The 17,633-nt window shown below is 37.7% G+C and overlaps 1 protein-coding gene across 2 annotated transcripts in view; it reads right to left on the minus strand.

Annotated features, from left to right (window-relative positions):
* Nucleotides 1-17,633, minus strand: part of MAP4K3 (mitogen-activated protein kinase kinase kinase kinase 3) — a 184,411-nt gene that overhangs the window by 115,546 nt on the left and 51,232 nt on the right. Inside the window, exon 2 of one of the 2 annotated variants that reach the window (XM_063077684.1) lies at nt 10,784-10,841. In XM_063077684.1, the coding sequence (XP_062933754.1) occupies nt 10,784-10,841 (58 nt within the window). Of the gene's footprint in view, nt 1-10,783; nt 10,842-17,633 lie in introns of those variants that run through there. The other variant, XM_063077685.1, reaches the window with a different exon arrangement.

Below are 17,633 nucleotides of genomic sequence, written 5' to 3' on the forward strand. Positions count from 1 at the left end.
TTTGCAATTAAGTCCAGAAAAGGAATAGACTGATGGATAATCAAAGCACAATTGAGAAAAGCAAATATAAATTAAAGCCTCATAAACAAGATTAGAAGTCACAGTAAAACACCTTGGACTAACTTCACATTTAAATAATTTTGAAAAAATGTTTGAATAAATTTTCATTTAACTTCAGGTTCAAACTGGTTATCAGTTATAAAAAAAAAAAAAAAAGGAAAAAGTACAAATTCAAGAAGCAAATTCTTCAAACCCATCACATGTTATATTTGACTATTTCAGATTTAATGTTTGTTTTCAAAAACATGAAGACTGGCCATAAAAATTCTAACTTAGAAAAATCTGAGCATGATACCACCCATGAAATAGTCCCCTCCCCTACACTCCAAATCAAACCTGAATCTACTCAATCCTCTAGAGCTACTTATCAATTCACAGAAGAACATATTAAATGATACTATAGAAAAGGCAAACAGCAAAATTCAGATTGAGGGGAAATTCTACAAGACAAATGACCAAGTCTGTCCAAAGAAAAATTATAGGGAAAAAGATGAAGGAGGAACCTACAGATAAAAAAGAAATTTGAGACATATCAACTATTTGTAATGTGTGGACCTTATTTGTTATTAAGAAATTATTATTAATATTGTTAATGATATTGTGGTTATATATTTTTCATAACTTTATTAAGGCATATTTTAAAATCATATAGTTCACCCATTTCAAGTGTACAATTCAATGTTTTTAGTAAATTTACCAGGTTGTGCAACCATCACTATAAATCAGTTCTAGAATATTTCCATTACCCCTACAAGACCCCTTATGTCCATTAACTTTTAATCTACCCCTCTTCCCCTAACTCACCAGCCCACTCACCCATTTTGACTCCATAGATTTGCCTTTTTGGAACATTTCACATAAATGGAATCACACAATATGCAGTCTCTTGCGTCTAACTTCTTTGACTTAGCATCTTTTTAAAGTTCATCTATGTCACAGCATATATCAACAGTTTTTCTATTGCTGAATAGTATTACATCATATGAACACAGCATATTTTTTCTATTCATTCACCAGCTTATGTGCAGTTAGGCTATCTCCAACTTGGGGATATTATAAATAATGCTATAAACATGTGTGTGTGAAAGTCGTTGTGTGGGCAGATATACAAGAATGGAATTGCTGGGTCATTATGGCAAATTATGTTTAACATTTTAAGGAACTGGCAAACTGTTTTCCAAAGTGACTACACTATTTTCCATTCCCACCAGCAGTGTATCAGTGTTTCTGTTTATACGTATATTATAAGTTCTTATTGTTTAGCTGCACATACTGAAATATTAAGAGCTGATATGATATAATGTTTGGGATCTGACTCAAAATAACTGGTGGGAGAAGAAGGGTAGCTGGTATAGACGAAACACTGTTGGTCACATCTTGATAACTGCAGTAGTGGTGGTACTAATAACAGCCACTTACTGTAAAAAGTACCATAGTACACACTCTGTATCCTGCACTATTTTAAGTGCTTTAGATATATTACCACATTTAACTCCTACAACAACCTTAAGAAGAAGCTACTATTATTATCCCCATTTTAGAGATGAGGAAACAGAGTCCAGAAATCTTAAGTAATTTGGTCAAGCCAGCACTAGAATTAAAACAGCCTGCCTTTAGAGTCTGTGCTCTTAACCACTGGGCCAAGTTCACCAACAAGAAACATTTCTCCCCAGATATAAGCAAATTAAAACAAAGAAATTAAGTGGAAAAATTAAGGTGGCTTCTATGAAAATATAAGTAGGAAATCCAAAGTTAACTAAAGTATATATCTAATATATATGTATGGTAATAACCCTGTGACTTCTTGGTAGTAGAATATGAATGATTTTTATTTTATTTTATGTACGTGTATATTCTACTTTTAATACATTGATCAATATGTACATGGGAGTGTTCAAGATTGACAACACAACAACTCGAACATTTCATGCATCAGAAAACAATAAGCTTGAGGAACAATAAGATTCTTTAAGTTCCTAATTTTTTAAGGAAAGTTTAAGATATACTGAATGAATTCTAGTGCCAGGCCCTAAGCTCAGTGCTAGGATACACAAATTTGATTAAATCTGGAAACAAAAAAGGCAAGTCTGGAATGACAATACAGCTGTGGTAAGTGCTACAACAGAACTATTCCTTCAGAGAAGTCATCTTAATCAGATCAGGCATGATCAAGGAAGGCTTCCTGAAAGGGAAGGTACTTAGCTTATTTGAGGGAATGACATATTTACAAACTACTTCTGATTAGAACTATTTCATCAAGTAACATAGCCACTTCTTAATGATTAAAAATGAACGCCCTACTTTAAATACCAAATCTTTAATTTTTTTGTACTTCAGATTTCACCAATTTAAAATATCCTTAAATTTCTCATAAACTGAAGAGTAGGAGATTCAGAAAAAAGAAAAAGCCTTGTGATGTTAGAATGTAATCAGACTATACAAAATTTGCAAATATGTATAACTGAAAAAGTGTTCTTTATTCATTATATTTCAGTATGGTTTGATCATAGTCAATCATCATATCCTTAAAATTTCTTTCTTTTTTTTTTTTTAATTTTATTTTGTCAATATACATTGTGGCTGATTATTGCTCCCCATCACCAAAACCTCCCTCCCTTCTCCCTCCCCCCCGCCCCCCTAACAATGTCCTTTCTGTTTGCTTGTCGTTTCAACTTCAAGTAATTGTGGTTGTTATATCTTCTTCCGCCCCCTTTTTTTTTTGTGTGTGTGTGTGTGTGTGTGTGTGTGAATTTATATATTAATTTTTAGCTCCCACCAATAAGTGAGAACATGGGGTATTTCTCTTTCTGTGCCTGACTTGTTTCATTTAATATAATTCTCTCAAGGTCCATCCATGTTGTTGCAAATGGTAGTATTTCACCCGTTTTTATAGCTGAGTAGTATTCCATTGTGTAGATGGACCACATTTTCTGTATCCACTCATCTGATGATGGACATTTGGGCTGGTTCCAACTCTTGGCTATTGTAAAGAGTGCTGCGATGAACAATGGGGAACAGGTATACCTTCGACTTGATGATTTCCATTCCTCTGGGTATATTCCCAACAGTGGGATAGCTGGGTCGTATGGTAGATCTATCTGCAATTGTTTGAGGAACCTCCATACCATTTTCCATAGAGGCTGCACCATTTTGCAGTCCCACCAACAATGTATGAGAGTTCCTTTTTCTCCGCAACCTCGCCAGCATTTATCGTTCAGAGTCTTTTGGATTTTAGCCATCCTAACTGGGGTTAGATGGTATCTCAATGTGGTTTTGATTTGCATTTCCCGGATGCTGAGTGACGTTGAGCATTTTTTCATATGTCTGTTGGCCATTTGTATATCTTCCTTAGAGAAATGCCTACTTAGCTCTTTTGCCCATTTTTTAATTGGGTTGCTTGTTTTCTTCTTGTAAAGTTGTTTGAGTTCCTTATATATTCTGGATATGAATCCTTTGTCAGATGTATATTTTGCAAATATTTTCTCCCACTCTGTTGGTTGTCTTTTAACTCTTTTAATTGTTTCTTTGGCTGTGCAGAAGCTTTTTAGTTTGATATAATCCCATTTGTTTATTTTTCCTTTGGTTGCCCGTGCTTTTGGGGTCGTATTCATGAAGTCTGTGCCCAGTCCTATTTCCTGAAGTGTTTCTCCTATGTTTTCTTTAAGAAGTTTTCTTGTTTCAGGGTGTATATTTAAATCCTTAATCCATTTTGAGTTGATTTTAGTATACGGTGAGAGGTATGGATCTAGTTTCATTCTCCTGCATATGGATATCCAGTTATCCCAGCACCATTTGCTGAAGAGGCAGTCCCTTCCCCAGTGAATAGGCTTGGTGCCTTTGTCAAAGATCAGATGGCAGTAAGTGTGTGGGTTGATTTCTGGATTCTCTATTCTATTCCATTGGTCAGTGTGTCTGTTTTTATGCCAGTACCATACTGTTTTGGTTATTATAGCTGTGTAGTATAGCTGAAAGTCAGGTAGTGTTTATGCCTCCAGCTTTATTTTTTTTGCTGAGCATTGCTTTGGCTATGCATGGTCTTTTATTGTTCCATATAAATGTCTGGAGAGTTTTTCCCATTTCTGAGAAAAATATCTTTGGAATTTTGATGGGGATTGCATTGAATTTGTATATCACTTTGGGTAGTATGGACATTTTCACTATGTTGATTCTTCCAATCCAAGAGCATGGGATATCCTTCCATCTTCTTGTATCCTCTCTAATTTCTCTCAGCAGTGGTTTGTAGTTCTCATTATAGAGATTTTTCACCTCCTTGGTTAACTCAATTCCTAAGTATTTTTTTTTTTTTTTGGTGGCTATTGTAAATGGGCAGGCTTTCTTGATTTCTCGTTCTGCATGTTCACTATTGGAGAAAAGAAATGCTACTGATTTTTGTGTGTTGATTTTGTATCCTGCTACTGTGCTGAAATCATTTATCAATTCCAACAGTTTTTTTGTAGAGGTTTTAGGCTGTTCGATATATAGGATCATGTCATCTGCAAACAGGGACAGTTTGACTTCATCTTTTCCAATCTGGATGCCCTTTATTTCCTTCTCTTCTCTGATTGCTCTGGCTAGTACTTCCAACACTATGTTGAATAGGAGTGGTGAGAGTGGGTATCCTTGTCTAGTTCCTGTTCTTAAAGGAAAAGCTTTCAGCTTTTCCCCATTCAGGATGATATTGGCAGTGGGTTTGGCATATATGGCTTTAATTATGTTGAGATATTTTCCCTGTATACCTAACTTATAGAGGGTCTTTGTCATGAATGAGTGCTGAACTTTATCAAATGCTTTTTCAGCATCTATAGAGATGATCATATGGTCCTTGTGTTTGAGTTTACTAACATGGTGTATCACATTTATTGATTTGCGTATGTTGAACCAACCTTGCATCCCTGGGATGAATCCCACTTGATCGTGATGAATAATTTTACGTATGTGTTGCTGTATTCTGTTTGCTAGTATTTTATTGAGGATTTTTGCATCTATATTCATCAAGGATATTGGCCTGTAGTTTTCTTTTCTGGTTATATCTTTACCTGGTTTTGGTATCAGGATGATGTTTGCTTCATAGAATGAGTTTGGGAGATTTGCGTCCGTTTCAATCTTTTGGAATAGTTTGTAAAGAATCGGTGTCAATTCCTCTTTGAATGTTTGGTAAAATTCTGCTGTGAATCCATCTGGTCCTGGGCTTTTCTTTGTTGGGAGCCTTCTGATAACAGCTTCAATCTCCTTTATTGTTATTGGTCTGTTCAAATTTTCTATGTCTTCATGGTTCAGTTTTGGGAGCTTGTGTGTGTCCAGAAATTTATCCATTTCCTCCAGATTTTCAAATTTGTTGGCGTATAGTTGTTTATAGTAGTCTCGAATGATTCCTTGTATTTCAGATGAATCGGTTGTGATATTGCCTTTTTCATTTCTAATTTTGGTTATTTGAGTCTCTCTCTTCTTTTTTTTGTTAGCCATGCTAATGGTTTGTCAATTTTATTTATCTTTTCAAAAAACCAACTTTTTGATTCGTTGATCTTTTGAATTGTTTTTTGGTTTTCAATTTCATTCAGTTCTGCTCTGATCTTAATGATTTCTTTCCGTCTGCTAACTTTAGGTTTGGATTGTTCTTGTTTTTCTAGTTCTTTAAGGTGAAGTGTTAGGTTGTTCACTTGCCATCTTTCCATTCTTCTGAAGTGAGCATTTAATGCGATAAATTTTCCCCTCAATACTGCTTTTGCAGTATCCCACAGGTTTTGGTATGATGTATCATTGTTTTCATTAGTTTCAATAAATTTTTGATTTCCTGCTTGATTTCTTCTTGGACCCATATGTCATTAAGTAGAATGCTGTTTAATTTCCATGTGTTTGTATAGTTTCCAGAGTTTCGTTTCTTATTAATTTCTAGTTTTAATCCATTGTGGTCTGAGAAGATACATGGGATACTTCCAATATTTTTGAATTTATTGAGACTTGATTTGTGACCTAATATGTGATCTATCCTGGAGAATGATCCATGTGCAGATGAGAAGAATGAATATTCTGAGGTTGTTGGGTGGAATGTTCTGTAGATATCTGCCAATTCCAATTGGTCTAGAGTCTTGTTTAGATCTTGTGTTTCTCTACTGATTCTTTGCCTAGATGATCTGTCTAATATTGACAGTGGGGTGTTCAGGTCCCCTGCGATTATGGTATTAGTGTCTATTTCCTTCTTTAGGCCTAATAGAGTTTGTTTTATAAATCTGGCTGCTCCAACATTGGGTGCGTACATATTTATGATTGTTATGTCTTCTTGATGCATCAGTCCTTTTATCATTAAGTAGTGTTCCTCACTGTCTCTTTTTATGGTTTTTAGTTTAAAGTCTATTTTGTCAGATATAAGAATAGCTACTCCAGCTTGTTTTTCTTTTCTGTTTGCATGGTAAATCTTTTTCCATCCTTTCACTCTTAGTCTGTGTGAATCTTTATGGGTGAGGTGGGTCTCTTGTAGGCAGCATATAGTTGGGTCCTCCTTTTTGATCCAGTCAGCCAGTCTGTGTCTTTTGATTGGGGAATTTAAGCCTTTTACATTAAGAGTTGTTATTGAAAGGTGTTGATTTATTCCTAGCATTTTATTGGTTGTTTGGTTGTCTTAGGTGTCTTTTGTTCCTTGCTTTCTGATTTACTGTTTGGTTTCTGCGTTTGTTGGTTCCTTAGGTTGTAGATACCGTTTTTGTTTGATTGTTTTCTCTTCATGAATGCCATTTTTATTACACTAGTGGGTTTGATTTTTCTTAGGTTTTTATGGCAGTGGTAGTTATTTTTCAGGAACCAAACCCAGTACTCCCTTGAGGATTTCTTGTAAGGGTGGTCGTGTGGTATTGAACTCCCGCAGTTTTTGTTTGTCTGAGAAATATACTATTTGCCCTTCATTTCGGAAGGATAGCCTTGCAGGGTAGAGTATTCTTGGCTGGCAATCTTTGTCTTTTAGTATTTTGAAAATATCATCCCATTCCTTTCTAGCTTTTAGTGTTTGTGATGAAAGGTCTGATGTTAGCCTGATTGGGGCTCCCTTATAGGTGATTTGACGCTTCTCTCTTGCAGCTTTTAAGATTCTCTCTTTGTCTCTGAGTTTTGCCAATTTGACTATGACATGTCTTGGAGAAGGCCTTTTTGGGTTGAATACGTTTGGAGATCGTTGAGCTTCCTGGTTCTGAAGATCTGTGACTTTTCCTATACCTGGGAAGTTTTCTGCCACTAGTTTTTTGAATATGTTTTCAATGGAATCTCCATTTTCCTCCCCTTCTGGAATACCCATGACTCGGATATTTGAGCGCTTAAGGTTGTCTGATATCTCTCTCAGATTTTCTTCCATGTCCTTGATTCTTTTTTCTTTCTTTTTGTCTGCTTGTGTTATTTCAAACAGCCCATCTTCAAGTTCAGAGGTTCTCTCTTCAACTTCGACAAGCCTGCTGGTTAAACTCACCATTGTGTTTTTTATTTCGCTGAATAACTTCTTCAGTTCACCAAGTTCTGCTACATTTTTTTTCAGGACATTGATTTCCTTGTACATTTCGTCTTTCAGATCCTGTATACTTTTCCTCATTTCATCATGGTGTCTAGCTGAGTTTTCTTGTATCTCATTCAGTTTCCTTAGAATTATCACTCGAAATTCCTTGTCAGTCATTTCAAGGGCTTCTTGTTCTATAGGACCTAGAGTTTGAGATTTATTAACTTTTGGTGGTGTACTTTCTTGATTTTTTGTATTTCTGGTATCTTTTTTTGGTGTTTATTCATTGTGGCAGGGGGTTTCACAGTCCACCGGTTTGAGACTAATGACTAACTAGGATGTTGCTGTGGTTGCCAATTTCATATGGCTACCTCCGTGACTGCTCAGTTGGCCGCTAGTCCCTTGTGTGTGTGGTTGCCTCGGGTCTTGGGCCTCTCTGGGGAGCCACCTTTCTGGTCAGCTTTGACTCTGCTGGGCTGGTAGATCACGTACCACAGGGTGGGTGATCTCTGTTGAGCTTTCACTTCCTGTGCAGGACTTCTCCCTGTTCCGTGTGCTCTGGCCCAGACTGTTGGATCCTGCAGTGGCAACCCCACAGGGTGTGTGGTTTCTGTCGAGTCTCCGCCTCCGTGGCCGCACGTCTCCCCACTCTGTGCGCACTGTGCTGGGCTGGGACGTGTCTTTTGCAACCCTCGTCTATCAGCTGGGCCTTCAAGACCCTGCTCGGCACCGCCTCGCCCAGGAAGTCTACCAGGTTTCTGGTAGGCAGACGACCGGTCGCTCTGGGTGCCTTTGTAGCACTGTGTAGATCTTTCTCGGGACTTGTTCGCCTTTGTATCCCCCCCGGCATAGAACCAGCTCTCCGGCAGGTTCAAGTGGACCTGGGAACTCTCCTACCACACTATTCCCAACCAGAAATTGGTTAGGCTTTTTTCCGAACTGGTGGCCGCAGAGATGGTATCTGCCTCCCAGTAACAGGAAGTTTTCTGGGGCCTGAGTCCAGGGTGTGGTGGAGTGACAGTCGGCCCGCCCGTACTTCCTTGCCCTCCGGACACTGGCCGGGGACGCCCCATGCCACCAGCCCCGCCAGAGAACCGCGGAGGGAGTGGGAGGGGAGGCCAGCCCTCAGGCCCCGGGAAGCCCTGCACCGGGCCAAGCAAGTGGGAAGGCTCAGTGAGGGGCCGAGCCGGGCGGAGCTGCCAGCACCTGGGAAAATGGAGGCAGCCCCGGGGTGGTGAGTGAACCGGTGATGCAGGGGGAAGCTGGGTGGATGTCAGCCCCCCGAACAGGGCTGGGCCAGGGGTCACTCACAGGGCTGTGCCAGGTCGGGCACTCACTCTCTGCCGCTGGTTTGTCGCCTTCCCTGTTCTCGGCCGCTGCCGCCTCAGGCTGTTCAGTCGGTCCCGCAGTGCGGCTCGGGTGCTCCCAGGAATCTTCTTTTATGCCGGCCTGAAACCTCAAATTCTGAATAGGGCAGCTGGCCGCCTTCAGCGTGGCCCCGGCCTCCGGGATCCTGTCTGCATCCACAGCAGCCCTGGCGCCGTGTTCCCTGTTTAGAGACTCGCTTTTGCAGCTAAGAAACAGTTCTTTTCCTGCTCCACACTTCAAAGCTGTTGCCTGTAAATGTGGCAGCCTCTCCTGCCGGGGGTAAAGTGGCGGTCAGCCCCCACGACCGGCCAGCAGCAGCGGTCCTCCCTTAAGAGATGGCAAGAGGAATGTCCACAAGTTTCCCGGCTGCCTGAGGCCCAGTGGCCGCCTTTTCCACCTCAGCTACTCCGCGCCAACCGCCGCAGCCACCGCCATCTTGAAACCTGTCAGGATCTTTCTAGTGACTGGTTTTTTAAATGAAGGTTTCCATTTGGTGGTTCCTCAGAAAGTATTACCATATGATCCAGTAATTCCACTCCTGGGTATCTGCCTGCAGCGTTGATGGGCCGCCAGTCCTTCCGCCGCCTCCAGCGGTGTTGCTTCTGCGACCGCCGCCACCACCGCGGCAAAGCCACCCGCGCATGACCCTCGATCACAATCCCCCACCCCCCTCCCCGCTCTGTCCTTAGATGTGGGAGCAGCGGACGATCCTCGTGTCTCCCACCAGGCTGATAAAGGGTTAATAAGCCAAGATCAAGGGTTAGGAACACACTACCCCCTCCCTCCTCCGACCACTTAAAATTTCATCTTAATGGCACTTCTATAAAGTTTACTGATGATCTAAATCAGGGGTGGGTAAACTATAACAATAGGTGGCCTTGTTTTCCAAGAATGGCTTTTCAGCTAAGAATGACTTTTACATTGTAGGGGTGGAAAGAAGAACTGTACACAGACACCCGGACACCATATGTGGTCTGCAAAGCCTAAAATATTCACTGTGGACTTTTTTTTTTTTTTTTAACAGAAAGTTTGCCCACCCTTGAAAAATCTCTGAATGGATTTCTGTTCATACTGAAGCTAAAACCTATTTCACCAACAAACTCATATCATCAGTTTGTGATGTAAGAGGTCATAAGAAAGGCACCTAACTGCTACAGAACTCAGTCTAGAGACTAGCACAGTTACCTGCTTATCGTAGGAGGAAGAAAGAGTGGCAAGGGATTTCTAAGAAAGGATAAATAAGAGAGAGTACTTAGCTCAAAAAGATGTGGGTTTTGAGAGGGGTAGGGAGAATCCAAGAATAGAATATACCTGATGCAGAGAAAAAAATATGAACTAGTCCTATGGGACTTTACAATAAGCTGCTCAAGTTGGAAGGTAACTATTAATGACATATAGAATGATATTAATGACACACAGAATGTGAGAGGCAGGCCTACTAAGAAAACTGAGAGATGGATCTACTTGCCAAAGATCACAGAGCAAGGGAGTGGGAGACAAAGAACTGGACTACAAACTCCTCCCAAATCTCAGTTCAGTTCTTTCCACTGCATGGCACTCAGTGGAATGCTCCCTCACCACAGGACAATATTAACCTGGAAATATAACACTTCCAACTCGTCACAAGTTAGCTCAGTTGAGATCAGAAGGAAAAAAGTCTCTTTAGAAGTTCTCTTCTCTCTCTAATTATGAGTTATTTTTCAGAGAAGAATTGAGCAAGGTGGATGCAAGTCTCAATATAGGAAAAATCAACCAACCGGTTCTGTTTCCTTGAAGATGTTGGGAAAAACAAGGGAATGTTGACCGAACATCATTATAATAAGCCTTAAGATATCCAATGGCTTTCTAGCAATAGGAAACATGAAATTTCAAATAATTTACCTGGTTCCAATTTTATTACTTTAATTGCTGCTAATTCACCAGTGTTAACATTCCGTGCCTAAAAAAAAAAGAAGGAAAAAAAAGATTACTGTAAAACTGCTTTCACAAAAAGCTTGATCAAATAGCATTTTAGCTTACTGTTTATTTTCAATTATATGAAAATTTTTTTAATACAAGAAACCCAAAAGTGATTCACATTTACAAAACAAATAGTAAATTCTTCACAATGAATTTCAACATCAATGTGTAAATTTAATATTGGCAATAATAATAATAGCTAATATACACAGACCTTAGTATGTATGTGGCAGGCACTACTCTAAGTGTTTTTACATTAATTCATTTAATCTTCTCAACAATCTTATAAGGTAGAAACTATATTATTCCCATATTGCAAATGAGGAAACTGAAGCACAGAGATATTAAAGAAGTTGTCAAAGTCATATAGCTAGTGACAGTGCTGGGATTCAAACTCAGGCAGTCTGACTCTAGAGTCTGAGCCTTTAAGCATTACACTTTATTGCCATTCATTCAAAGACTAGCAAAACTTTTGAACTGATTACCTAGCCTTAAATTTTTTCATTTAAAAACCTCAGAATACGAAAGATATGCAATTATATAATTATGAAAACAGCCACCCTGCATCCTTTAAACACACCTGATGGTGCAGTCAAATAAATGTAGTTCAATACAAACCACATATATTTTTGCAAGCCACATATTAAAAATAAAAGTTACTTTAAAAATCAATGCATAATATTAGATTCCTGGCATTTACAACCATGTAATTATATCTAAGTAAGCAGAAACTGTCTTTTCAATTTGTATAAAAATAGCAGTAACTGTCAATTTAAAATGCTTAGTAACTGAATCAGAACTTTCAAAATGATATTTTAAACTGTTAACTTAAACAATAAATTAATTTTCATATCAGCCAATGAAGAACAACATATACAATTCCCTGATCACAGAGAGATCCATTCATGTGACTAGGATAATTCTTAGCTGCAACACTCCCATAATTAATGGACTGGTGAAGATCAGTGAATCACCTGAAAAGAAGTGTTAACACCACTAACAGTAAAATCCTTCTAAGAATACTAGGGCATTAAAAATATCGGCCAAGCAACAGACATATGAAAAAATGCTCAACATCACTCAGCATCTGGGAAATGCAAATCAAAACCACACTGAGATACCATCTAACCCCAGTTAGGATGGCTAAAATCCAAAAGACTCTGAACGATAAATGCTGGCGAGGTTGCGGAGAAAAGGGAATTCTCATACATTGTTGGTGGGACTGCAAAATGGTGCAGCCTCTATGGAAAATGGTATGGAGGTTCCTCAAACAATTGCAGATAGATCTACCATATGACCCAGCTATCCCACTGCTGGGAATATACCCAGAGGAATGGAAATCATCAAGTCGAAGGTATACCTGTTCCCCAATGTTCATCGCAGCACTCTTTACAATAGCCAAGAGTTGGAACCAGCCCAAATGTCCATCATCGGATGAGTGGATACGGAAAATGTGGTACATCTACACAATGGAATACTACTCAGCTATAAAAACGAATGAATTACTGCCATTTGCAACAACATGGATGGACCTTGAGAGAATTATATTAAGTGAAACGAGTTAGGCACAGAAAGAGAAATACCACATGTTCTCACTTATTGGTGGGAGCTAAAAATTAATATATAAATTCACACACACACACACAAAAAAACCGGGGGGGAAGGGGAAGAAGACATAACAACCACAATTACTTGAAGTTGATACGACAAGCAAACAGAAAGGACATTGTTGGGGGGGAGGGAGGAGGGAGGGAGGTTTTGGTAAGGGGCAACAATAATCATCCACGATGTATATCGACAAAAAAAAAAAAAAAAAAAAAAAAAATCAGCCAAGGATCTAAGAAGGTACGTATGAGGCACAGCCATCACTGAAAATATAAAATTTAATCATTTATCTCAAACAAGAACAAAGGTATTAATAGATCTCCCCATACAAATTAAGGGAAAAAATTTAAATGAAATTTGCAGGGAAAAGTCATTTAAAAATCAATTCTTCAAACACAATCCTCACAACTGACAAACACTTATCATGCCCACTTATAATACTCAGTAGAAACAGATTTAAGACACTTCAAGCTAAACGTAATTTCTATTAAATGCGATAGCTGTCTCAAACAAATAATGCTGGATAACCATTTGAAAAAGATATATAAATAATGAACCCGAATATTCTGGGAACATTCTGTAAAGGGGGGCAGGTGAAGTTGGAAAATATTCAGGTATATCATATCAACTTTAGTCATAAAGCGTCTCAAACACTATCACAACTATTTGCCTCTCCTCTCACTTTGATATTTTTCTCTTTTAGGCTTCTCCTTTATACTTTGTCCTATAAGCCACATCTTTTATAGCACCTCCTCCAAATAAGATGATATTTTCTCCAATCTCTCAACATTTAAAAATTATGCCATGGGTTTTTTTGTTTATTGAAAAGGAATTCTGATTGGAAAAGATGAAGTCAAACTGTCCCTGTTTGCAGATGACATGATCCTATATATCGAACAGCCTAAAACCTCTACAAAAAAACTGTTGGAATTGATAAATGATTTCAGCACAGTAGCAGGATACAAAATCAACACACAAAAATCAGTAGCATTTCTTTTCTCCAATAGTGAACATGCAGAAGGAGAAATCAAGAAAGCCTGCCCATTTACAATAGCCACCAAAAAAATAAAATACTTAGGAATTGAGTTAACCAAGGATGTGAAAAATCTCTATAATGAGAACTACAAACCACTGCTGAGAGAAATTAGAGAGGATACAAGAAGATGGAAAGATATCCCATGCTCTTGGATTGGAAGAATCAACATAGTGAAAATGTCCATACTACCCAAAGTGATATACAAATTCAACGCAATCCCCATCAAAATTCCAAAGATATTTTTCTCAGAAATGGGAAAAACTCTCCAGACATTTATATGGAACAATAAAAGACCACGAATAGCCAAAGCAATGCTCAGCAAAAAAAATAAAGCTGGAGGCATAACACTACCTGACTTTAAGCTATACTACAAAGCTATAATAACCAAAACAGTATGGTACTGGCATAAAAACAGACACACTGACCAATGGAATAGAATAGAGAATCCAGAAATCAACCCACACACTTACTGCCATCTGATCTTTGACAAAGGCACCAAGCCTATTCACTGGGGAAGGGACTGCCTCTTCAGCAAGTGGTGCTGGGATAACTGGATATCCATATGCAGGAGAATGAAACTAGATCCATACCTCTCACCGTATACTAAAATCAACTCAAAATGGATTAAGGATTTAAATATACACCCTGAGACAAGAAAACTTCTTAAAGAAAACATAGGAGAAACACTTCAGGAAATAGGACTGGGCACAGACTTCATGAATACGACCCCAAAAGCACGGGCAACCAAAGGAAAAATAAACAAATGGGATTATATCAAACTAAAAAGCTTCTGCACAGCAAAAGAAACAATTAAAAGAGTTAAAAGACAACCAACAGAGTGGGAGAAAATATTTGCAAAATATACATCTGACAAAGGATTCATATCCAGAATATATAAGGAACTCAAACAACTTTACAAGAAGAAAACAAGCAACCCAATTAAAAAATGGGCAAAAGAGCTAAGTAGGCATTTCTCTAAGGAAGATATACAAATGGCCAACAGACATATGAAAAAATGCTCAACATCACTCAGCATCCGGGAAATGCAAATCAAAACCACATTGAGATACCATCTAACCCCAGTTAGGATGGCTAAAATCCCAAAGACTCTGAACGATAAATGCTGGCGAGGCTGCGGAGAAAAAGGAACTCTCATACATTGTTGGTGGGACTGCAAAATGGTGCAGCCTCTATGGAAAATGGTATGGAGGTTCCTCAAACAATTGCAGATAGATCTACCATACGACCCAGCTATCCCACTGTTGGGAATATACCCAGAGGAATGGAAATCATCAAGTCGAAGGTATACCTGTTCCCCAATGTTCATCGCAGCACTCTTTACAATAGCCAAGAGTTGGAACCAGCCCAAATGTCCATCATCAGATGAGTGGATACGGAAAATGTGGTACATCTACACAATGGAATACTACTCAGCTATAAAAACGAATGAAATACTGCCATTTGCAACAACATGGATGTACCTTGAATTATATTAAGTGAAACAAGTCAGGCACAGAAAGAGAAATACCACATGTTCTCACTTATTGGAGGGAGCTAAAAATTAATATATAAATTCACACACACACACACACACACACAAACCGGGGGGGGGGGGGGGAAGAAGATATAACAACCACAATTATTTGAAGTTGATACGACAAGGAAACAGAAAGGACATTGTTGGGGGAGGGAGGGAGAAGGGAGGGAGGTTTTGGTGATGGGGAGCAATAATCAGCTACAATGTATATCGACAAAATAAAATTAAAAAAAAAAAAAAGAAATATTAAATTGTATTGGAAATTTTCTTACAGTAGATTTTAGGTGCTCTTATCACACAAATGTGAAAAGGTAAATATGTGAAATGATGGCCATGTTAAATTGCTTGCCTGTAATAATGATTTCACTAGACATATGTATATCAAAGCATCATGTTGTACACCATAAATTCATACAATAAAAAAGAGAATAAAAACAACAACAAAAAAATAAAAAATAAAAAAAAAATAAATGTGGAAGGTAAAGTAATATAACTTAAATAAATAAATGGATATATTGATAAAAAAAAAAAAAGAAAAGGAATTCTGAGTATGGGTGATTCTGTTATGGAACAACAGATAAACGTGAACTCATACAAAGCTAGGATGATTATTTTCACCTGAAATTTTATTCCCAATGACCACAAGAGGGCACACTCTCTATCGACAACACAAGCTACACCAAGTATCCAAAATGGTTGCTGTACACAATCTACTCTCCTAAAAACAGATTTATTAATCTTTAACACCAGCACATATTTAACAGAAAAATCATGACAGTAACTTTTGATGAGTAGTTTGCCAAAGTCAATATTTACTATAGGCTTGACTTATAAATACAACATGTAAAAAAGTTTATCAGTCCAGAATTTTATGAAGGATAACAGTTTTAAAATTATGGTTCTTTAGAGTCACTAAAAAACCAGACAACTAAAATGACTACTGCTATTTTTGCCTTCTATGTTGCCTAAAATATTTCCTAATATGTAACTTATTTTGGCATATTAAGTTATTTCACAAAAAGAAGGGGGGAAAAGACAACAACAAACCTTCAGGAAACTGATTTCTGAGCCTTCCCTCATTAAAATCCATGTTCATTAATGAAAGGTCTTTAAAGCATTATGATTCATCAAAAATCTTGGTCTTCTGGCTAAAATAAATTATATTTCGCTGTCTCTAAATTGACGGTAGTCAAAGTTACAAACTGGGGTAAATCTTAAAATCAACATTATCTCTAATATACTGCAACTGCTATTCTTTTTTCAATTACCTTGAGCAATTTATTTTTTTTTAAAGAGAACAAATTGGATATTATAAAATATTACCATGTACAAAGTTAAAATTCTCTAATTCACTATTAGTAACGTAATTTTCATACATGCTAAGGGCAGAAGACTGAGGATAAATATTTTAAGCATCTAGACTTAGTCTTCTGCCACATCACTGACATGACCACCATTCTTCATATGCTTCCAAAGTAATGTTCTGATCAATTGTTTTTGAGTTTAAAACTCTTCAGGAAATACACACCACTACTTGAAAGACAAAAATCCAAATTGCTTGCAAGACTATTTAAATTTTTCACGAAATACAGTTCTTTTTATAACATGTTTATCAAGAAAGAATTCACATACCATAAAGTCCACCCTTTTATTGTGTACAATTCAGTGATTTTCAGTATAGTCAGAGTGAGGTAACCACCACTGCTATCTAATTTTAGAATATTTTCGTCATCCCCAAAGAAACCCCAAAACCCATTAGGAATCACTCCCTATTCCTCCTCTTCTCAGTCTCTGGCAACTACTAATCTACCTTCCATCTCTATGGATTTGACTATTCTAGAAGTTTCATATAAATGCGATCAAACAATATGCGGCCCTTTCTTTCTTTCATTTAGCATTTTACAGATTCATCCATGTTGCACATTCATCCATTTATTATTGCTGAATAATATTTCATTGTACGGAAGTGCCACATTTTGTTTAGTCATTCATCGGTTCAAGTATATTTGGATTGTTTCCACTTTTGGCTATTATAAATAATACTGCTACAAACATTAATGTACAAATTTTTGTGCAGACCTATCTTTCCATTTCTCTTGAGTACATACCTAAGAGTAGAATTGCTGGGTCACACAGTACCTCCATGTTTAACTTTTTGAAGAGCTGCCACACTGTTTTCCAAAGTAGCTGTACCATTTTACATTATCATCAGCAATGAATGAGGGTTCCAATTTCTCCACACCCTTGCCAATATATACCACTGCTTGTCTTTTTTATTTTAGCCATCCTAGTGGGTATGAAGTGTGGTTTGATTTGCATTTTACTAATGACTAATGATGATGAGCCATCTTTTCACATGTTTATTGGCCTTTTGAATATCTTCGGATGACTGGCTATTCATAAATTTCTTTGTCCGTATTTAATTGTGTTGTCATTTTATTGTTGACTTGTAAGAGTTCTTTTTATATATTCTGGATATTCCTTACATGATTTGAAAATATTTTCTCCCATTCTGTGGGTTCTATTTTCATTTTCTTGATAGTGTCCTTTGAAGAACAAAAGTTTAATATTTTGATAAAGTACAACTTATCTAA

The sequence above is a fragment of the Cynocephalus volans genome, chromosome 14 (genome assembly GCF_027409185.1).
Source record: "Cynocephalus volans isolate mCynVol1 chromosome 14, mCynVol1.pri, whole genome shotgun sequence".
Lineage (NCBI taxonomy): Eukaryota > Metazoa > Chordata > Mammalia > Dermoptera > Cynocephalidae > Cynocephalus > Cynocephalus volans.